Below are 24,966 nucleotides of genomic sequence, written 5' to 3' on the forward strand. Positions count from 1 at the left end.
TAATATTCGAATCCCTTTCCTACCCCTAACTTGGGGGTCTATTCTTTCATATGTGCTACTCTCCTATGCGGAGATGAAAGGAACTGTTTGAGGACGTGTTTTGGGTCATCACGCTACCATTTTCCTCTCATCAAGAAACTGTCCCTCTTTTGGTTTGAGAATTTTCTTATTTAAGACATAGAATGGTTGTACCAAGTTTCACATTTGTACAACACCGGGAAGTTAGAGAATTAGTGGCAAATGAATCAGTCAGTCATTCACCACTATATTCTATATATTACACACACACACACACACACATGTTAACATTTACCATCTAATGCCCATGTATGCGATGCCAAGTGAACTAGCTGCTGGTGCATTATAGTGGATTGCCTATGTTTCAAAAATAGCATGTAATCCATGCCTATAATTGTCTCTTAAATAAGCAAGTGATATATAGATTCCTATACCTATAAAAGATACACAATTACTACATTACGTAGAGAAAAAGTCACAACTCTGTGCCTGGAGCAAGCCGTAAGCCTTTCCCACTCATGCAGATTAAGCCTACATTAGTGGAAGCAGTATAGAATGACTGCTGCTTGCAAGGAGTGCCACTATGACTTGAGGCATCTCACAGACAGCCATCTGCACTATTATGTACACCTATGTCTGCATTTTTCTTTTAAACGTAGATTTGGAGCTGTACATTACCATACGGATACGTGGGTATTCACAGAACCATCAGTAGGTGGCGCCTCTGTTAACAGATTTATCCTCACACTTGGCATGTCACAAGGAAAGCTTTGTATGCCAGAAATTATTTCTTCATAGATATCCTGAAATAATGTTTATGTGACATTTTCTCCCCGGATAGGAATGGTGCGATCTACAATATTGTATGATATTGAAACACCGTGAAATACAGTTTTTGTATTAAACGCTTATGTCCTCCGTTTGTATCTCTGAAAGGAGCAGTACATGATTAAAAGGAATGCAGTATAACAGTAATGTTGGTCATGTTAAAGGGAAAATGTACTCGATCACACGGTTGGCTAAGAATCTGACCGTGGCTGGGGGCAGAGAATAAACTGCTTCCAGCTGGCACGCTGCAAATTTGTATGATAAACATTATGTATAAGCAAAGAAAGGGATTAATGACATGGTGTCTGGAGCTCAAGGAACCTCCTAGGACCCGGACCCCATCACAAGATTAGGAATCCCATGCTCCTTACAAAATTCCATTTTGTGGCCCTCATCTGTCAGTTATTTTGCTCAGATTGCTTTTGCTTTACCCAAAAAGTTAATTATTGAGATAAATTGGTCAGCTGCCACAAAAAAAAATGACACCAGGTTCAAGCTTAGTTTGTAATCCAGTTTTTAACGTTGATCGACTTTAATATAAATGAAGTTTCCTCAAAATGCTACTTTACCATTAAAATGTAATAAAAGGGAGAAGGGTGGGAGGTTCTGGACTTTCAGCTTCTTTTTTCTATCGATGACCTGTCCCGAGGATCAGTCGTCATCAATAGAAGATCGACAGGGGGCAGATGTAGAGGATGCCCTTCCTATCCTCTATTAATAACCTATCCTTGTGATAAGTCGTCAATAGAAAAAAACAAAAACCGAAAAACCCTATTAATACTGCATCTCCTCGAAAATAAAACAGTCCTATATTAATTTAATTTTTGAGGGATGTCTTCTACTTACCTAGGAGGCACGTCCGAGTCCCTCCCGCTGATCTCTGCGCCGACAGAAAACAGCTTGCTGGTAACGGGGTTTGTAAACACCTGCCTCTAGCTCTGATTGGTTCTTGAGTGCCGCGGCTCAGCCAGTCACAGCCATTCATTGGTTCATCGAGCACTGGCTCTGATTGGTTCTCTAGCTCCACGGCTCAGCCAATCAGAGCAATCGCTTGCTAGAGGTGACAGCTTACAAACCCCGTTACCAGCAAGCGGTGTTCTGTCAGCGCTGAGAACTGCAAGCAAGCCTGCCTGAAACTACGGAGACCAACGGGAGGAACCCGGATAGCACCTGCTAGGTAAGTACGGCTTTTTTTCCCCACATAGTGTAGCTCGGGCTTATATCTATATTCTCCCCCATCCCTCAAAAATCAGGGTAGGTCTTATTTTAGGGGTAGGCAATACAGAAAATGTGCGTCTGGGGTGTGTGGCTTTCTAAGGCACCTGTGAATCTCTGGTTTAGGAGTCTGATAGTTCTTAACACTTCCACTTTACAAGTCCAAGATCTTACTACAGAAAAGTACAGCAGGTATATAGTTAATGAATTATTTCCATAAAACACATATAAAAGCTCCATGCATCAATTGAATACAGGCCATTAAATAAGTCAATTTTTTTATTTTTTTTTTAAAGATAAATTTACGCTCGTGTGAGTCTGCCCTGACCTTTTAAGAGCAATTTAATAGCGTATTACCTGTCCGATGTGCAATGAATGGGTCCATGAAACTACATTGATTTACATTGATTCCTTCACACCTATGTACATATATTATGTATAATACGTGCATAAAAAAAAAAATTCACATTGCGCAAAGGTTGTGGATTTGACGTCATCGCTAGGTAATGAAGCGGGAAAAGCAGGAGTCAAAAAAAAAATCTGTAATGCGCATGTGCGGCGGAGAGCTGTGCAAACCGCCCGCAGCCTAGAAGAGGAGGAAAACAGAACGGTACGCGTGGCTGACACTGCTGCTGCCAGGGATGGATTTCGCATGCAGAATTCAGCTCTGTCATGTGCAGGCGGCCTGATCTGCATGGAAGACGCCATCGCAGTTTCCATCATTTTGGACAGGAGAAATAGCGCTGCATGTACTGCTACTTTTTTCATCAAAACAATTAGGGACCCTTGCAGAACTGTATGAACCCCACTGTCAACCATGTCCGTCAGGCGAGGCTGAAACCCTCAGTACAAGAGATGCGGCACTCCGTTGTGCTCTCCATTTATAACAGTAAGCAGCCTTATATATTCACAGCTATAATATAGGCAGATAGAACAGTGTATGACAACTAGAACTGATGTCAGTCTGTTATAAAAGGCAGACATTAATGAAATGTAATAATGGTGTGGTAACATGGGGCCTACATAGAGAATGTAAGCAGATTATCCATGCAGCGCATCCCTAACAGTATGAGGTTAGACGCGTGCTGCAGATGGATAGTTTTCTCTTAAGCAGCAGTCTTTTCAACTTCCTGTGTTACAGCCTGCCTAACCCAATCAATACTCTATGACTGATGAGATGAAGCTCTCCAGAAGGCGCTCTTTCCGAATGTAGACATTATGTCCCTAGGATTGCTCGTTTTTAAATATTTGGTTGAAAAGGAGATGCACAGGGTGAATGCACATACAAGGCCAAAGACGTTAAATATTGAGTAATAGTCAATCATGAAAAACAAATACTCACGTTACAAAACACACAGCAGAGTCAACACCTGAGAGCAAATACTGAGCAGAGTGTATGAAGAATCCAGGAGACACCACTGTCGTATGTATATCTCATACACATGAATCCGCCATATACCTTTGTAGGCTGGTCAGTCTCTAAGAGAACTCCAACTTTTTATAGGACACAAGCATCTCTATAAGTACCCCGAATTTAAAAAAAAAAAACAATTAAAAAAGGGATTGTCTAATGAATTTTTTTAAATTTGTCATAATCTGTGCGCAATGGTATGTTTCACTCATCCATTGCTCCACTCCATCAGAATTTGATTGCTCCGCCTTCCTTCCACTGAATCTGCTGTGATACCTTTAAATTTGTCATAATCTGTGCGCAATGGTATGTCCCATTGCTTCATATAAATTGAATTGACTATTTGTACTATATGTATTTTCCTCATCACCTCCCCCAAATAGTTTTCTCCCTGTCTCATCTTAGTGTTGCTGGACACAGTTTGTTTTTGTAAGAGGGCAATAACCCCCCCCCCCCCCCATCTTGTTCATTAGCCATCTAAAGGTGGGTCAGCTGGTTGACTAGTGAAATGTAACAAGCCACTCCCAGCTGAAGTCCTGTAGCCAGAACTTTAAAGTCAGTTCTACCCTCCATGCCTCACCAGAGGCTGTCTCACCTGATGTGTCCAGCACTAAGTGTCCAGCAACAAGCGTTTGATGCTGTTGAATGATGCAGTTATACAGCGCAGTTCGCCAGAGCAGGAGACAGGTAACATGCACAACTGTCCAAAGCCTGGAGGGAAATGCTCTCCTCTTCGCACTAATCTCCTTCACTATCCTCTTTTCAAGCCTTAACACTTTCCTTCAACGCCCAGCCCCAACACACTCCATCCACATCAGCCCCTCCCTCCTCTCCTCACCTATGTATGGCTCCCATGCACTGTTCAACTTCCTAAGACGCCTTCAACCCCCCAATACTGCAGAGAAACACCTCAGACACCCACACAAATCCCCTAGCCATGTGCTCACCCTTGCTACTCCTAGCTGCAGGGGACATCTCCCCCAACCCAGGCCCACCCCATACTGTTCTCTACCAAAATGCCCCCCCTGCCCCATTCAAATGCGCCCTATGGAACTCGCAATCTGTGTGTAACAAACTCCCAACTATCCATGACCTTTTCACCACTACACACTTGAACTTGCTCACCCTCACGGAAACCTGGATACAGCAGTCCGATTCTACCTCCCCCGTTGCATTGTCCTATGATGGCCTGCAGTTCTCCCACACCCCCACATCGGATGACAGACGCGGTGGAGGAGTAGGCATCATCCTCTCCCCAAACTGTACCTTCCAGGTCATTCCCTCAGCTCCCTCGCTTACCTTCCACTCCTTCGAAGTCCACACCCTGCGACTCTTCCGCCCACTGCCTCTGCGTGTCGCAGTTATTTACCGCCCCCCAGGTCCTACCCGCCTGTTCCTAGACCACTTTGCTGCCTGGCTCCCCCACTTCCTATCCTGTGAAATCCCAACCCTCATCCTTGGTGATTTCAACATTCCTACTAACGACTCTAGCTCCTCATCTGCCTCCCGGCTTTTAACACTTACCTCCTCCCTTGGCTTATCACTAATCTCTGACTCCCCCACTCATAGAGATGGTAACACTCTCGATTTAGTTTTCCTCCGTCTCTGCTCTGCTTCTCACTTTACTAACTCCCCACTTCCACTCTCAGATCACAACCTTCTCTCTTTCTCCATCAGGCACCCTAGCATCTCTCCTGACCCTCCTATCTATCGCACCTCTAGGAACCTCCAGTCTGTCCGCACTAAACAGTTTGCCGAAACTACTCAGTCCTCCCTATTGCCTATCTCTCGCCTCCCCTGCCCTAACCTGGCAGCCGACTATTACCACACCACCCTCAGCCGTGCCCTGGATGAAGTGGCACCGCCTGTGACGCGAGCCGTCAAACGCAGACCACGGCAACCCTGGCTCACGTCCCAAACGCGCTTCATCCGGCGGTGCTCTAGGTGCGCCGAGCGGCTGTGGAGAAAGTCAAAGCTGCCAGCAGACTTTCTCCACTTCAAATTCATGCTTAAAACTTATAACCTAGTCCTTCACCATGCCAAACAAGTTTATTTCACCTCCCTTGTCTCCCCTCACTATCCCACAACCCCAAACAACTCTGAGACCTTTCACTCCCTCAGCCCCAAGGAACAGGCCCCTGCGACAGACCTGACTGCTGGAGAACTAGCTGCCTATTTCAAAGAAGGAGAAAAAAAAATAAAATAAATTAATAAATAAATAAATAAATCGACCACATTCGAAAAGAAATCTCTGAAAGCTGCATGGTTAGCCCTGATCCCAGTTTCATCAGCACTGCACCCAGCACCTACTCACTATCTACGCTAGAACCAACGACAGAGGAAGAAGTCTCCAGGCTCCTTTCCGCCCCACCACCTGCGCTAGCGACCCTCTCACCACCTCCGCTCCCTTTCCCCAGCTCTCATTACTCACCTTACCACAATCTGCAACCTCTCCCTAACCTCTGGCACTTTCCCCTCCTCAATCAAACACTCCATTATATCTCCTCTGCTTAAAAAACCAACCCTGGACCCGACTAATGCTGCTAACTACCGACCCGTCTCAAACCTCCCCTTTATCTCCAAATTACTGGAACGCCTGGTCTACTCCCGCCTTACTCGCTTTCTCTCTGACAACTCACTCCCTGACCCCCTCCAGTCTGGTTTCCGCTCTCTACACTCGACTGAAACTGCCCTTACAAAAGTAACAAATGACCTGATGACTGCAAAGTCGAGAGGTGATTACTCCCTACTAATCCTCCTTGACTTGTCTGCTGCATTTGACACTGTCGACCATAATCTCCTTCTCACTATGCTCCATTCTATTGGTCTAAAGGATACTGCTCTCTCCTGGTTCTCTTCCTACCTCTGACCGCTCTTTCAGTGTTTCCTTTGCTGGTTCTATCTCTGCTCCACTTCCTCTCGCTGTTGGGGTTCCCCCAGGGCTCAGTCCTTGGTCCCCTTCTTTTCTCTATCTATATTGCCCCAATTGGACAAACCATCCACAGTTTTGGCCTCCAATACCATCTCTACACTGATGACACCCAACTATACACCTCCTCTCGTGAGATCTCTGGACCATTCCTCCAAAATATCACCGACTGTCTGTCCGCTGTCTCTAACACTATGTCCTCCCTTTTTCTCAAACTAAACCTCTCTAAAACTGACCTCCTTGTCTTTCCACCTTCTAACCGACCTCCCCTCAACATCTCCATTCCAGTGTCTGGCACCATCATAACCCCCAGACGGCATGCCCGATGCCTTGGGGTCACACTGGACTCTGACCTCTCCTTTGCCCCCCATATCCAATCTCTGGCCCAAACATGCCACATGCACCTCAGAAATATTGCTAAAATACGTCCGTTCCTAACCACGGACACGCTAAAGACGCTCGTGGTTGCGCTCATCCACTCCCGGCTTGACTACTGCAACTCGCTACTCATTGGCCTCCCCCGCACTAGACTCGCTCCGCTCCAATCCATACTAAATGCAGCAGCTAGACTCATTTTTCTATCCAGTCGCTATTCAGACGCCTCTGCATTATGCCAGTCGCTGCATTGGCTGCCCATCCACTGCAGAACTAAATTTAAACTCCTCTACCTCACACAAAGCTCTGCATGGCACTGCGCCACCATACATCGCCTCCCATCAGTATACCACCCAGCGTGCTCACTCCAATCGGCTAACACCCTCAGACTAAACACCCCTGTAATACGAACCTCTCATGCTCGCCTACAGGACTTCACTAGAGCAGCACCCATCTACTGGAATGCTCTACCCCAAGGCATCCGGACAATTCCCGATGCACGAAATTTCAGACGTGCCTTAAAAACGCACCTCTTCAGGGAAACATACCAAATCTCCTGACCTAGTCCCTCGCCCCTCCCTATGGTGCCCCACCCTGTTTGCCTTCTGATAAATGATCTGTACATAAAATTTCCTATTGCCTGTGTTCCCCAACCCCTGCACCTCCTGTACCACCCTCAACCCATTTGTGTCTAACCCAATGTATCTCACATTGTAATTGTTGCAATTGTTGTATTGTTTTGCATTTATCCATCCCTGAAAGCGCTGCGGAATAAGTTGGCGCTATACAAATAAAGATTATTATTATTATTAATAAATTTAAATGTCAGTTGCATCTGTGAAAATAAATTGGGCAGGACTTCCACTGTCCCCAGTAATCCAGCCTTGCAGCCCTTAGTTTATCCCCATCTCTGCTGACATAGGAAGTCAGGTGACCGCTGCCTAAAAGTGGCTGTAGTGTCACCACCCGTTCTCCGATGCCAAGAGTTCTGAATGGTGGCACTGTTGACTCTGATTGGCAGGCAGTAGTCACCTGACTTTCACAATCAGAGACAGAGAACTGCAATATTGGAATGCCAGGCAGAGGACAGGTAAATACTACTGATATTTTCACACAGATGCAGCCGAAATTTAAATTGACAACCTTTGATCTGACAAAATTACCTTCACCTCAACGTAATAACTTAAGGTGCCTCACACCCAAGTAATGTTATGACATCTTAACTAGTGGCAAAACCCCAAAAAGAAGCAGCGCAGCGCCCTGAAAGGCATATTGGGTCAAGAAATAATGCAACGGAGGAGGACTCCTCTGATGTACAGGCACTCCTCAAGAAAGTGCCATAACACCTAAAGGCCAGAACAAAGAATTATCTAAACACATGTGCTCTGTGCATTAGTAAATATTCAAATCGTATCGCACAGTAGGGACCAAGATGAAAACTACTTCTTTTCAGGAATCTAAGACCTTAGTTGATTCTGGTTTTAATAGGACTAATGTTTTGGATCAAACAAGCGTTAACAAAAATCCATAAATGATCCTTAACCCCTTAATGACGCGGCCCTTTTTTCTTTTTCCATTTTCGTTTTTTCCTCCGCCCTTCAAAAAAAAAAAAAAATCGTAACTCCTTAATTTATCCATCGACATCGCTGTATGAGGGCTTGTTTTTTGCGGGATGAGTTGTATTTTTCAATGGTGCTATTTAAAGTACCATATAATGTACTGAAAAAAACTTTAAAAAAATTTAAAGTGGAGTAAAATAAAAAACACGACATTTCGCCATCTTTCAGTGCATCTTGTTTCTACGGCGCACAAACTGCAACAAAAATGACAACTTTATTCTATGGGTCAGTGGGATTACTACGATACCAAGCTTGTATAGGTTTTTTACTGTACTATTTTTTTCAAAGATTACATTTTTTTGAATTATTTTCTGCGGTCATTTTGTGCGCTCAATAACTTATTTTTCCGTTGACGTAGTTCAGCAAGGGCTCATTTTTTTGCGTGATATGGCAAAAGGGGGGTGATTTAAACGTTTATAATTTTTTTTTTTTTTTTTTTAAACACAATTAAAAAAACTAAGTAAATAAAAAAAAAAAAACAATAAAGTCCCCCTGGGACTACAACCAGCAATGCTTTGATCGCTCCTGCAGTGTGACGTAATGCTATAGCATTACGTCATACTGCTATTTAACAGGCAGTCTATCAAGCGACCCCACGGGGATGGCTTGATAGGCAGTCTGGTAAGGCAGCCCTGGGGCCTTTCAGAAGGCCATGCGGGATACCCGAACATCTTTCGGGGGATTTAAATGCCGCAGTCAGAATTGCGCAGATTTTTCTTATCGTAGCAAGCCTTGAATGAAGGCATCGCAAAGGATTATGAAACCAATGATTTTCAATGGTTTATTTCTCATGCGTTTTACTCTCGCATCGCTAGAAAACCTATCACAAGTAGGTACAAGCCCTGATGCATTAAAAATTTATGAACAGAACAAAAAAAATGACGTAAAAAGCACATACACCCTTAAAAAGAGAAAGGTGTTAATGTAGTCTCTATTCAGCTTGTATACTATACTAAATACATCGTGAGAAGCAGTCCATTTGTTTTTCAGCATCCTACCTTTATTCAGAAATCAATACACCGTTTACGATTTTGTCATGGATTTACACAGTAGAGATGATTTAGGATTCCAAAACTGTAGATCCAAGATGTGATTGTAAAATTAAGCCAAGTGTGTGACATTGATAATTAGGTTCTGTCTTGTGCCCTTAAATCTGTCAGCCGCAAAACAAAATAGATTCTGCCCAGTGGAAAGCCGTTCACATCCCGACTCTCGAAATCAACCCTTTCGGGGAGAGCTGACATCTGTTCACGCAGCACCTGTCATGTCAGATGACAAACCATTTCCCATAAGCTTTTTTTTCTGTCACTCACCACAAAAAAGTACTACAAATCTTACAGTCTCTAAAAGTCAAGATCAAAAACTGAAGCTCAAAACTCAAGATCAAAAGTGTATTTCCAGTTATTTGAAAGATAAGTGACTATTAAAAGGCACCTTATAACAATTGCACATTTTAACATTACATATTGCTTGTGTCAGGTTACATTTCATTGGGTAGTGCAAAGACGACCTAACAAGAGGCACTCGCAATACTAGGTTGATGGGTGTATGTGTACCAGCCACTATGTAGAAGTGTAATCCCCTTGTGAGAGACCTCAGAAGGTAGCATGGAAATAACATACAATGAAATGTAAGAGGGGAAAGAGAAGTCAGCAAAAAGGGCCTTTACTTGATAGCACTCGTGATGACCAGAAAGTTGGCTCCAAAAGATAGACTAGAGTTGCAACTTTCTACAGAGTCAGCAGTTTTGGTGCATAAGCTGCTCTACAGGGATCACCCTACAAAAAAAACAAGACTAATTTTTCAACTATCCACAGGGGTACGTAGAAAAAAAAAAAAAAAAAATAGAAGCATAACTGTACATCCACATGGAATGATTTGTCTGCAGTGGAAAATCTTCTGTAAGCTTGTTGACTATCAGGCAGGAAAGCGCCATGGGATCTGGACGTTTAATGGTAAGTATACTATATATGCCCTCAGTAATGAGGGTTGGGAATCTTGCCTTGTGCTCGAGTTCATTTCAGGGTCAAATGAGATCATCCTTAGAAGATTCCTAATTATATGCCCGGGTAACAGCTGGGCTGACAACAGTATCCAATTGGCCAGCGCAGAAATGGAGGGAAGAAGAGTATCAGAATGGCTGGCCTAGTGACAAGGACTGGTTGGCTGGCTGTAAGGGTGAGGGAGGGAGCTGTTCTATAAGAACCCTGGAGATCAGTGATACAGCAGCAGTTAAAATCAATGTTAAAGCTCCCTCACTAGCCCTCCTTATTGGTTTACGGTCACAGTTATTTAAGAGGGTTGTTTTGGTGGTATTAAGTGATTAGCTGGAATGGGAACTTGAGTTGGTAGGACTAAGCCATCATTAAAGTTATTACTAAGTTGATGGTGATGTGGGGGCTGGAGTTGGGATGACGAGGCTCTCATAAGTTATATGGTTACTTGCATTGTGGTGACCAAGTATTGGATGGAATTACTACATGGTGATTGATGATACTGGTTTATTGGAATGAAACTCCCCAACTGAACCCTTTAATAAAATACTGCAACCTTTTATCTCCAAAATGGTGCTGTGTGTTTTCATTCAATGAAGTTAGTTTAATTATGTCAATAACGCATCAGATTCTATGTGGATTTTGCCTTGATTGCACTGCAAAACTCTGCATGTGGCTTTGATCTCCATATCTGAAGGACTGAAGTCCAAATGCTGTGAAAGTCTGCAGCATAAATTCACAAGGCAGCATATTTTCCTGACATTCACTTTATTCTGTTGGTTCGAATGTCAATTATTTCATTTAAAAAAAAGTATGTTAGGACACACTTTAGAATATCTGCGAAGGTAAAACATTACGTATGTAGACATAACATTGTACAGCTGATAAACAAGGACAAGAGTCGGCAGAGAATCAATGAGGCAAAGTGAAAAGAAAAAGTTAAATTGCCATTTTTGGTTTTTCCATTTAAAGCTTACTTATTGCATCCTGTTCTATATGTTGTGGCTATTAACAGGCTGTAAAATACATGGCAATAACGCGAAAAACAATGCATAACTGAACTGCACCATCAACAAAAACTGATTGCATAGCAAAAGCCTTGTTTTGAGGCATATCACAATAGTGAAGGGCATAGAGATTCTTCTTCCTAGAATTGGAAAGGCATCTTTCTTCCTCCAGGCCACTGTCAGATATAAGCGGAGCAGCCAAAGAGTATTGCACAAGCCCAAAATTAATATGACAGATTTCCTCCACTGATGTTTGGGCAAACAGGAACATTTTACTGGAGGCATCTTATTGTCTGTGTACAAGGGCTGGGTTTCAGAAATGTGCCGAGTGCTTATCAGTAAGAAGAGCTTCTCCTGTGTTCTACATTGTTGTCGGAGAACTAAAATAATGAGTGGGAAAAATGCTTTGCATGAAAAAGACAAGAAGGTGGTTATGCAAAGGACTAAACCCCTACGTTTATATTCTTGTTTCAGTGCCAATGAAGGTGCGACCATAATGAAAAATATATTAAATTGAGAAACATCCATTACTAGGAGTGTAGAACACATCAGCCAGCCATTTAAAATAATGCTCAGAGTATTGTACCGGTAAAAAAGAAAGCACTCTCACCTCACTATCTCCTTGAGCACCCATTCCACCGATGCAGTGATTGAGCGGGCTTTCTCCCCCCGGTTGTGAGCGAGCCAGTGATGGCATCACAGACACATGACGGCTGCATCTAATTGATGGCTCACTTCAGCCAGTAATTAGCTACAGTGGCAACCAACAAGGGGCTGAGCGTTGGGGCATTGGGTGAGGAGAGTATGAAAGTGTAAAAATACTCAGTTATGCACCAACATAAGTAATTGCTCAGATAACCCCTTTTAAGAGCTAATGCCATGTGTATGGACAATGTACTACTGCACATGTAGTAGAGACGTGCAGACTGCCCAATTCCATTAGTGTGAAAGCACCCACAGAATGCTAAGTACACCTTATTATGGATCTACACAGCATGAGGGCCTATGATGGGTTAACACACTATGATGAAGATGCAACTTGCAATCTGTTTACAAATAAATGTAAATAGTGAGTTCACATGTAGCGATTTAACAAAACTTATGTTAATAGAAGTCCGATTAACTGACTTAACGGAAAATTGCAAGCAGCAATTATCACTTCACGATACATAAGGCAGAAGAAACAGGTCAGTGTAACACTTCACACCATTAACACATTAAGGACGAAGCACTGTAAACTTATGACGCTTGGTTCTGGACTTTAAACCAAGCCAATTGTCAAAATACGGAGGGGGTTTAAAGCCTCTGCTTCAGCAATAAATCAGAAACATGTGTTGTAAGCTGTTAGTGACAGCTGAGAACCAGTGGGAGAAGGCAGGAGTGGTTTTTAACCGTTTCTGCCTTCTCCTTTCTCTAGTACACAGCACTCAATAAGTTCTATGTACTAAAGACTGAAAATCGTTCTTCCACTACGTGACCCGGCTGCCGGGATCCACTACAACAGCAGAGCTACAGGGTTCCACCAGACCCTGATCAGCTCTGCCAGTGACTATTGTCACTACAGGGGATGTTTTCCCTGTAACTGGGGCTCCTATGGATGCCCCAGCTATAGCGGAAAAGCATCAAATAAAAACAAAACACATACGAATGTCACAGAGGTCTTATATGACATCATGAGGGACATAGATATTAAAAAAACAAAATTACATAAATAACCCAAAGCCGACGCCAACCAAAACTTTTGCCATATGCACCCGGTAATCCAAAACCATTTCATGTTATATATCAAAACGTCTAAAACAAAATGGGGAAACCATTTCTATACTTTATTTTAGCGTAAATATACTATTAATATACTGATAATTTCATTTTTTTATCTCCAATAAAATAAAAAAATAAAAAAAAATAAAAAAGTCAGGAGTGTCTGGTCCTTAAGGTACAAAACACCCTGGTTCTTAAGGGGTTAATAAGAGGCATGTTTTTTTTTCAAGGTTAGGAAAATATAGCTATGCCTATCCGGCCGTATCTGCTGACTACTACTGTATAAAATAACAGGATCCATCTGCATCCTGGTCAACAGAACAGGAAAAAGGAAGCTTGCAACCTTTATCAATCCTTGTGCATCCTGTTTTACCATGAAATTTGATTGATTACCATGGGCAATACATGCTTATGTTTTTATGCACAATCGTCAAAATGTGAAAGTGGCTGAAGCGAGTTAATCGCAAGTCATTAACCCTTTGCAATCATACAGCTAGGATGCAAGCTGAAATGTGATATGGACCCCTACTGCATGGGTGTCAAGCTACCATAGTGGTAATCATGTAGATTACCCCAAATCCACAAAGATGGTCATCAGCGTGTGTATTGTCATGCAATATAGGTTAAAATTCTAGTGCCAGCCAAACACTCGTTTGGCATTATCAACCTAATTAGATGTTCCACTCCTAACTGTCACATGCAGGGTACTTGATGGCACAAATAGGAAAGAAAAGTCTAATATTTGGAATGCAAATTCTAACAAGAGCAACATATGAAGATTTGCGGCTCTGATAGAATCCACATGGATGATACCTCGTGGCCGGCGTGTCCCTGACATTTATGCTAGAAAGGATTCTAGCAACGCTCTTCAAAGCTAAAAGGATTCAAACAGCATTATATAACATGGAACATACAAAAGATAGTTGTCAGAGGTGAACAGCGCCATTCAGAAGGATTACTACACATTGAATCCCTCGTGTGGGTGGACAGTCTGAATGAAATTGCAGAAGGGTTTAATTCTGATAGAATGGAAGGCTTTTAATTAGAACTGATTGCATTGCTTTGTGCTGCCATTTCAATTGTTGACTTTCCTTTTCACCTATTTAATTAGATGCTACAGACTGCTGCTATTTTCTAAAATCACGCTTTTAAGGGTCCTTGACATGAAGGAATTGTACGAGCGAACGATGACAACGATGACAAAGTCGTTTGCTTTATAATGCGGTCATTTTTTAAGCAGATAATATTCTGCATAAAATTAAGTAAATGAGCTGCCGTTCGATCATCGGCCGTATTTACATTGAGCATTTATATTTTGTTCAAATTCACAATATTTTAACAGTGGTTTAGTGTACAAGGGCCCCAGGAGATTCCACAGTGTGATAACCGCTTGCAGCCCACAACCCCCACCCAGATGGCCAATGACCTCACAAATTTTGCAGGTAGGAAGGCATTACCACCAGCCAACTTGAGCAGCCATTGGCCACGAGAGGTCCCCAATCATTTTATTATGAAAGAACAGCTCGAATATTTTAAACTATCCTGAGGAACCCTGAGAAATTAGGCAAGCCTTGAACCATTAGATGGGCAATACAACCTTCTCATACTCCCTCCTATTCTGGTGTACCCCAATGTGTACTGCATTTATGTTACCATTATCAGTAAACGTAAGGGTATGCCCACCTCATTTCAAGAATCATTAAATTAGTGGAGGAGCAAGGCCGTACTCCTGTAATTAAGGTGATAGTTTCTGCTAGAAAAGTGCAAGAGAAATGCTTACCTCTTCTCCACAAAGGTAGTATGCAGACAACAGACCACCAACAAATCGGATGTTTACTTCAAAGACTGACACCTCAGCATTCTAAGGGAAAAAGCAATACAAGAAACGTTACAAAAATGTATAAAAGATTTACAATTAGAGACACGACCGTGAATAATCATAAATCAGAAAATCATATACATAGGGTCCATTTACTTATTTGGTTAGACGCGCTTGCGCAGAAGGTTCTTCTCCCTTCTGGTCGGTCCGGGCACGAGCGGCTTTCTGGCTCCGCCCCCTTCTATGCGTCATCGCGTAGCTCCGCCCCGTCACGTGTGCCGATTCCAGCCAATCAGGAGGCTGGAATCGGCAATGGACCGCACAGAGCCCACGGTGCACCATAGGAGAAGACCCGCAGTGCATCGTGGGTGAAGATCCCGGCGGCCATCTTGGAGGAAAAGGAAGAAGTTGGAAGAAGGATTCGGGTAAGTAAAATTATTTTTTTAATTTCAACCCCTTTAATCAAGACACGCAGTATTTCTCTGTGGAAGAAGTGGATCCTGAAGGATCATTTCTTTTTACCAATGCCAAGTATATGGCAACAGGACAATAGAGCATAAACTCTCTGGCACCGAGGCAGCACAGTCCTGGACAAAATAGTGTAGCATCGCAGAAGCCAATTGGTCCACATTATAGTCAGAGAGGTCTTTTAAGCTTGTCACTTGCCATTTTCATTGTTTGCTCAATTCCTTCCACTTTTTGGCTCTTTGATTGAAGTCAAATGTGAACACCACTGTAGGAATCTTATTGCATCATTCATTTTAAAAATGGTTTTATCCTCCAATAAACTTCCAATTTTAAGCAAACTTCAAAAATCTATTGGAAAGAAATGCAACTAATCCCCCCCCCCTTCCCCCCAAAGACCGTTTTTAAAAAAAGAAACCCAGCCTTAGCTATAAATATGAAGGATTCTACTGAAGAGATTATTGCAGTGCACATACATATGCAAACAAGCATGTCCTATACTGGAACAGGATCGTAAACCTGATCAAACCGATGGCTTACCCCAAAGAGACACTACTAAATTTCTCTGCATGTTTCATAAGCATGTCAAGTTTTAAAATGTTATTGGGCAAAGGATGGAAAAAAAAAAGTATAGCCCAAAAAGGTTTTATGGCAGTGAGAGAAAGCTATAACTTTGTAGACACAGAGTGGGTTCATAAAAGAACCCCCGCCAAACCAATTCAGTCTAGCCCAATTGGTTAATTAAAAAAGTGGTTGTCTAGAAGAGTCAAACCCTTTACATGTTCTACATAGGCGCCCACTACAAGTCAGTCCCAACCCCCAAGCTTTGAGCAGCATTGCCCAGGATTGAATCTGCCTGAATTTGCAGCTTTACTTATTAAACTTTTCCCCCCTACTTTTTATATAAATAGCTCAGAACGCAGAATACACACGGGAATGCTGACTGTATAGATCTTGCATAGAAATGCACTTTAAGAGGTCAGTTCGTTTTTATTGGTTTTTGATAAAGCACAGCTGTTTAGTGCATAGGCAGCAGATAGATTCTTGTGTGTCAAATGCATTTTAGTAAAAAAAAAAGAAATATCAGCTTTTATGGGTAAACTGCTAATTCATTCTGCATAGCTGCAGTGCACATGTACACAGAAAAGACAAATCTAGTATTAATTTTGGCTTTTTTTAAAAAAAAGGCACAATACAAAGACGTCCATACATTAATCAAAAAATGACTAAAAACGGTTCATTTATTATCCTGAAAGCTTTCTACTTCTAAAAATTAGAAATAAATTGGGAGAATAATCCAAATACAGAGTTAATTGAAATTTATTGAAGATTAACAAACTGAACACAAAGCTTTGGCGCACTTCTGTAGCCTTAAAATGGCCATGTACTACTTTAGATAACTCTGCAATTAGCTATCACTTAACAAATCTTACAGTGGAATGAGGAAAAGGCTGAAATACAATTACCTAAGAAGAGACCAGCTTGATTTTGGTACAACTGCATGGCACGATAATGAACACATATTTTGCATTACAAAGACATGAAATATTAATGTGTTCTAATTAAAATATGCATATATCAATTTACAATGTATTCCCTTACAAAACCACTTTTGAAAGTAAATTATATTTAAATAAGAATAAAGATACATTGTAAAACAAGATTAAGAGATAAAAGGAACAAACTGCTAAAAATTAGAGGGGCTTGAAGAATGGGCAGGGTTTCCAAATAATAAAAATACACTGATAGCATAGTAAATGCATATCTAAGGGGTGACTGCTAAAGGCAGTTCTATGGGAGCCACAACTTCAGTCAAGGCAATCACCTTAGCAAAACTTCATATGCAAGCCTCAGCATGTATTACTCCAGCCACGCATCAGACATCAGCCTGGTTGGGTTCTCTGAGTGCTTTCATCACCTTCTATATATATTTCACAGTGAACTGTACAGTAGTGATATTCCAGCAATAAAAACATCTAGAGTCGCCCATTCCAACAGGGTCCACCACCTAGAATTACCCATCGGCCATGTTCACATGGCATATTTCACAGCAGATTCCACATCAAATTCCCAGCAAAATCCACATGAAAAGTCTCCCATTAGTTTTAATGGCAATTCATGCTGCAGTGTACAAAGCATTTTTCTTTTGTTCCAAGAGTTGAAATGCACACGCAGAATAAAAGAAAGGAAAGACATATCGCTCCTTGACACAGGTTTTGTGACACATCTGCATCAGAAAATACACATGTGGATTTTGCCCACTGGATCCACTGCGCAACACATGAAAGTCAGCAGCAACTACTCAGATTTTCATTGAAAACCACATTGAAAACAAATGACGCAGAGTTGCCCCATGTGAATACACCAATAGAACTGTACCACCTGCACAGTAGTGCCCAGTGAGCATTTAACGGAGGAAGGAAGTGCAGCAGTAGCTTGGCTCTCCCACCTAATTTAATAGAAGTAAAGCCAGCGCTCGCACTTCTTACCCTGTCCACTGACAACAACGTCTGGCCCACTGCACTGGACAGCACGGTGGACCAATGTCTATCAACTGATGACCTATGCAGAGGATAGGCGATCATTTGAAATGAGCCCAGACGGCCTCTTACAAGGAGGTTCCCAACAAATCTTCTCAAATAAAAGGTTATTTATTTTTATTGTATTAAAAAGGTAAACAAATTATTCTAAAACACTTAATATATTACCATTATATTGCTAAACACTTTAGTTTTTAACTTGTTTTTTTTGCTGAGAAAATTCTGGTAAAAAGCTTCAGCATAGGTCTGGGCTCCCACGCCATAAACATAAAAGGCTACGGCCTCCGGAGCCAGTAGGGACTCGACGTACTGCCACACATGGCGGCACAATTTATACTGTGCGTGACAGCATATCTCTCGTGCGCCGTAGATTCCCTTCTACTTTTTTGTTTAAATATCCTGAACTGTATGGGCACGCACATATACGCGTGATAGAGAACAATGGGCACTATCTTGTGTATATATGTGGCGAAAGAAAATATGCTGCTTTTTTAGGTTTATGTACTACGCAATTCCGGCATGCTAATGTGACCAGAACTGTGTAAAGCAATGTAATTGATTGCCTGTGTGCTACTGTAGATCACTCGCCCTATTTTTCACCTCTGCAATTTCCCCAAGATCACGTACACAAAATCATATTGCAGCTCCATTTGGAAAGAGCCATACTAAGGCTGCTACAGGGGTACATTCTACTCTGTATGAATCTGGTAGAAAAATGACCATTTTTTTTTCTGTTAGATGATGTAGGAGGTATCCTCCCCTACAGGAACTGCCCCATACACCTGAAATCTGATATATAGCATTGGACTAATAAGGAGCTGTAGACGTAGAACAGTGTTTCCCAACTCCATTCCTCAGGGAAGCCCAACAGGTCACATTTTCAGAATATTCTATAGTAAGGACACCTGTGACAATGTCTGAGGCACTGATAAAAATTACATCACCTGTGTAACACTGAGGAAATCCTGAAAACATGACCTGTTGGGGGTCCTTGAGGACTGGAGATGGAAGACACTGAACTAGAGCAACATGCACAGGCAACTGTACCACTAACCTTTGAGGCTACACTCACATATGCCAGCTTCTCCTTACGGTTTTCAACCACAATTAAGATACGCATTTAAAAAAAAAAAAAAAATTTCAAACAACTTGTAAAAAAAAAATAAAAAAATTGCGTGTGGTTTTTAATTGCAGTTGAAAACTACAAGGAAACACGCCAGTAGAGATGAGCGAGCGTGCTCATTTAAGCCTGCTACTCAAGCGAGTAAAAGTCTTTTCGAGTAACTGTACTCGGAGCAGCATGCTTGCCCTCCCCACATGCTACTCAAAAAAAGACTGCTACTTGCTCTAGTAGGCTTAAACGAGCACGCGCGCTCATCTCTACACACCATATCTGAATGCAGCCTAATACTCCATGTTTGATGTCAGATTAAGCTAGAGACTGCAAATTTGGAACACTTGAACTTCTCATTAGCGTTATGCTCCTATATGCATTTAATAAATTAAGAATGGATATCAAGAGGTAGACGATTTATGTCTTCCATTAGGATTTGTTTTTAACCTGGTAGACTAGCATAGCAGGCTACAGTATTTTGGCCACAAAATGAGACGAAGAGGCATCAATGAAAGTTGTTCTTAAAAGTTTTTCTGTCAGTAGAGAACCTTCAAACAGTATCATTCTCTTATGTAGCCTTCACCAGATAGGTGGATGATCAACATCAGTAAACCACTGCAGGTTAAAATAAAGTGGTAACAGATTTTTACCACTAGAGTTAACGGTTTGTGATCTATGCTCAGACCTCAGATTATTAGGCACTGTTCTTTATGGAAAAAAAGGGGGGGGGGGGGGGGGCTGGGTTTTGGAAGGGCCATTATTGCGTTTTCCCATGTATTCTAGATAGAAAACATTGGATATTTCCAGGATACCTTACAATGCTGGAGAAACTACTGCTTGCACCCTGGAAAATACTTTTCCTGAAGTAAAATGAAGAATCATTTTCACACCAGCAGAGATTTCGCGGTTGAATTACAAGGCTGCTCGAAGGTATTAAACAATGACAAAAAACATTAGAATCAAGGGAAAATTCACCAATGACGGAGGACTAAATTAATCCACATTACTCTGCTTACTGTAGCAACACTGTAAAAAAGGTACTTCTAATTTTCAGAAGGCCTCAGATTAACTAGACTAGATTCAATTCACAAGTCAAAGAGTGGGCAACTTATTCCGAGCACTCGATCAAGTGTGAGCTAATGGTTTAACAGATTCAGTTTTCAGACGTCTGCTTACACCTGCATTAGTGTGCGGCATGGCAAACAAGCACGTTGAAAATGGACGATAGACATGGTGATAACAGGCAGACTGAGTTGAAGTCATAAGCTCACATACCCTAGCCACATTCATTAAAGGGAACCAGTCACGTCACCACAGCACCAAAAACTAAGTTATGGTGCCGTTAGGGAATGTTACAGGGAGATGGGTGATGTATTTTATCTACTTACCGCATACATGGTTCCTGCAGTGGCCGCCACTGAAGATTGTGGGCTGCATAGCAATCTGAAAAGATGTCCGAACAGCACACAATCTTCAGTGGTGGACATCGTGGGAGCCAGGACGTGGGCGATTATAAAAAATACAATCACCCAGCACCCTCTCACCTCCCCTAACAGCTGTTCACAATTCCTGACATTTATTCCTAGTGCACATGGAATTTTGGCCCATTCCTTCCAGCAGTCATGTTTGTAGGCCTCCTTATTGAACATAAATTTTCTATGGGACTTTGTGGTAGCCCCTCCTTCACGTTTGTATGCTTGTGGTAATTGTCCATTTGGAAGACCCATTTATGCCTAAGCATTAACTTTCTGGCTGATTGTGGAAATAATGAAACATAATATCAAGACACAGATGGCGTTAAGAGGAAAGAAAACTATTTAGTGAAGTCCACTAATCCCATCTACAGCAGTGCACCCTCACAACATCCTGCCACTCTTGTACTTCATGGTTGGCATGGTTTTCTTTTGATCGCAAGCCTCCCCCTATTCCCCCCCATACATGACAGTCATTATGGTCGATCAATTCCATTTTCTTTTTTCTTTTCTTTTTTTTTACACATCAGACGAGAGAACATTTTTCCAGAAAGTAAGATCCGTATCCCCATGTACAGTGGCAAACTGTAACCTAGCTTCTTTATGGTAGTTTTGCAGCAGTGGCTCTTTCATTCCTGGTCATATCGATCTAAGACGTTTTATTGCTGACCTAGATACTTTTGCACTCATCTCCTCCAGCATCACAAGTTTGTTTGCTGCAGTTTTTTTGTCGTCTCCTAGAGATTTTTTCAAAAAGTAGAAAATCAAAGAACCCTTGCTAAGCTGTATGATTATGTTGTCCGTTTGAACAGACAAACTTGGTACCTTCAAGTATTTAAAAATTGCTCCCAAAGATGGGCCAGACTTGTGGCGATGAACAATTCTTTTTCTGATCTCTTGGCTGATTTCTTTTGATTTTCCCATAAAAGGCAAAGAGGCAAGAAGGCCTTGAAGGTAGGCTTTAAAAAACTGCCACAGGCATACTCCAATTAACTCAAATTATGCCAATTAGCCTATCACCGTGGTGGCAAACCTATGGTACGCGTGTCAGAGGGAGCACACACAGCTCTCTGTTGGCACGAGCTCCGGCGGCTGCTCACCATGATTGTGATTTCCAGCCGGGGTGTCGCGGTTCTCCGGCTGGTAATCAGCGGCGCTGATCCTGGGTGAACACTGACAGTGTGTGCATTCAGGATCATCCTCCCCTGACTTCTCTTCCATGGTTCTGCAGGAGGAGTCTGGGTACACACACTGCAGTTCACAGCAGCACCGAGAAGAGAAGTAGTGTTGCTTAGACTACAAGGAGGAGGAAAGTATATGGGATGGGGGAAGGAAGGGGGCGGGGGCGTTACTACTGGGGCCGATATAGGAGACACCAGTGCTACTGGGGCCAAGCTGACAAGTTCACATATGGCGGAAATGCTGGCAAATTATGCATCCATAAAATAGTACCCGCAGCAGATTTTATGCTCCCCCTCACCTCCTCTGAAGGCTGCCATCAGCCTCCCTGGCTTCCAGCGCCCAGCAGCACTGGTCAGGTGAGGCCACTACAGGCCGCTGGGAACTAGAAGTCAAGGAGTGCTGACAGCGGTAAGTCTACAGAGGTGTTGCAGGGGAGCGCTGCATAGTCCGAAATCAGCCGCGAATATGAGGCCGATTTCCAGTCAAAATTCGCACCAATGGCCCCCCAGTGCTCCAGGTGGGCAAAAACCATAAAAACCAAAAAACACACAGCGTCCCTCCCTGTCCACTTTGAAACGACCCTGCTCTTTTTATAAAAGAGGTAAGATGATATGTCCTGATCAGCCCCGCCACCTGAATATTTGGGGATTTGTGATAAACAAGTAGGTTTTGGGTTGTAGTTTGGGCACTCCGTTTCTAAAAGGGTTGCCATCACTGGCCTATCAGAATCTTCTAGAAAACAATGCCATGGCTTTAGAATTTTTGAAGCTATTTAATAAAGGCACAAAATCAGTCAACTTTGTGTATATAACCTTCTGAACTATTGGAATTTGATGTAGTGAGTTCTAAAGAGTTATTTTTTAAACACTTGCTGGAAACATTGCTTGCGTCATTTTACAGATTAGATATCAAGAGCAACAAACTAAAGTATAGATTGCTAACATTCTGTAGAGGGGATATATAAGTTTTAATAATGTCAACCTAAGGGCCAACGTCCGCGGGTAAATTCGAACTGCGGACGATCCGCAGTTCAATCCACCCATAGGCAGAAATGGGCGTCCGCAGCAGAATTAAAGCATGCGGATTGGTTTTGTGGACCTTCTGGTCCGGAATACAAATTGCAGCATGCTCCATTTTGCTGCAGTTCCTGCACAGACTGCTTCCATTGAAGTCAATGGGAGTCATATCATTCACGGATTCCACGGGAAAGCAGGAGATAAAAAAAAAAAAAATCTATGCTGTGCATGTGCGGTGGCGCGCCGACTGGCGCTTCCGCACACATCTGCAGTGGAGACCTGGACAATTAAGCACTGTCCTCGGCCAGGGTCAGATTCCAATGCAGGCTGCTGAATGCGGAATCCGATCCGCCCATGGACACGAGGCATAAGTGTGCGTGAACTTATTACTTTAGCTGTATATAGATACATACCAAAATCTTGCTTTGTCTGTCTAGCCTGGTCCGGGTTTACAAACATGATGCGCGTTTGCAATACTTTAGAACCTTGCAAGTCAATACAAATAAATAAATGGTATCAAGTTGTGCTGTAAATATGATGCATATGATCGAGCCATTAGAAATGTGCCCCACAAGGTTCATAGTCATACACACATCATGAGCTGAACTTACATATGTATGAGAATTTAGAGGAAACTATAAATCTTAGCATGGCCTCTTCTGTATCGCTTGAAGACTTTTTTTTATTTTGCTTCTCTCAGGAGCAGACGGAATAGAGAAACAGAAATGAGAGAGAAGATGAGATGCATCACGCAGGTACAGCGGCTTCTGCCTGCCTCCTTTAATTGATGACAAGCATGAGCTTGAGATGCATACATTATACAATGCACGTGTGACAGCTACTGTTAACCGCCTTTGTATCACACTTGGCATTATAAGAGCTTTTTCTTCAAGAAAGAAAAAAAACATTCAGTACAAGTTTCAATGGAAAAAAAATAAAAACCTGTTTTAAATGTTATTTTCGGCTGATACATTCCATGTAACAGCATTATCAAGCAGCGTGCAGCACGCTGGGAATCACTACAGTTCTGGAAGTGTGCAGATCTGAATAACCCAAGTAAATCACAAAGAATTACCTTTTGCCCAGAATTTAGGATCTCTCCCTGCCACCTCTGTTATACTTGGGCTGTATGTACACAGGCAAGAGCAATATCAGCCCAAGACAACCGAACCACTGTGCAAACCAGTTTTTCATACAGAAACTGCATATTGCTCCGGTCCTCCTAAATGGTAAAAATCACATCGCACTTGCACATGGCATGCAAATGCCTTTTAATTTTTGCCTATTATAGGGAATAATGGGAAGAGCGCCCAAAAATAAAACACGCTGCAAATTTTCCATCTCGAAGCACATAGAAGTACATTAACTACACATAATGAATTATATTTCTGTGTGTTTTATGCATCTTGCAAGAAACCAACACACAAAAATTGCCCAAGTAAATGCAGCCTAAAGGCTTTTACACACTAGCGTTTAACGCTGCGATATCGCCGCTTTTTTTTTTTTTAACTGCAAATGTCAATGGGATTTTTTAATGTTAAAATTGTATTGCACAAAAATCTAAAAGCCCCATTTTACACAGAACGAATGTCAGGCAAACTATGCCTGACACTCATCCCCGCACACTTACTCCCGTGCTGCTGCACGGAAGCGAGTATTTCTGGCTCTCTGACAGAGCACCCAGCAAGTGTTGGGGCGGCTGGAGATTTCGCTCCTTGCTCTCCCCCCTCTCCTCTCTATTCACTAACACAGCAGTTCAGTACAGAACGATCGGTCAGGATTTTATGCAGCCTGAATGATGATCGTTCAGTGTAAACAGCCACTGTTAAAGGGTTGTCCCGCGGCAGCAAGTGGGGTTATACACTTCTGTATGGCCATATTAATGCACTTTGTAATGTACATTGTGCATTAATTATGAGCCATACAGAAGTTATCAAAAGTTATTCACTTACCTGTTCCGTTGCTAGCGTCCTCGTCTCCATGGTGCCGAATAATTTTCGGCCTCTAATGGCCAAATTAGCCGCGCTTGCGCAGTCCGGGTCTTCTGCTGTCTTCAATGGGGCCGCTCATGCAGAATACCGGCTCCGTGTAGCTCCGCCCCGTCACGTGCCGATTCCAGCCAATCAGGAGGCTGGAATCGGCAATGGACCGCACAGAAGCCCTGCGGTCCACAGAGAGAGAGAGGATCCCGGCGGCCATCT

At 42.5% G+C, this 24,966-nt stretch overlaps 1 protein-coding gene across 1 annotated transcript in view; it reads right to left on the bottom strand.

Moving 5' to 3' along the window:
• The window catches only part of LOC136631897 (mannosyl-oligosaccharide 1,2-alpha-mannosidase IA-like), a 199,009-nt gene that overhangs the window by 85,345 nt on the left and 88,698 nt on the right, over positions 1-24,966 (bottom strand). Inside the window, exon 4 of the mRNA XM_066606378.1 lies at positions 14,938-15,018. Within this exon, the coding sequence (XP_066462475.1) occupies positions 14,938-15,018 (81 nt within the window). The remainder of the gene's footprint in view (positions 1-14,937; positions 15,019-24,966) is intronic.

Source organism: Eleutherodactylus coqui, chromosome 1 (genome assembly GCF_035609145.1).
Source record: "Eleutherodactylus coqui strain aEleCoq1 chromosome 1, aEleCoq1.hap1, whole genome shotgun sequence".
NCBI lineage: Eukaryota > Metazoa > Chordata > Amphibia > Anura > Eleutherodactylidae > Eleutherodactylus > Eleutherodactylus coqui.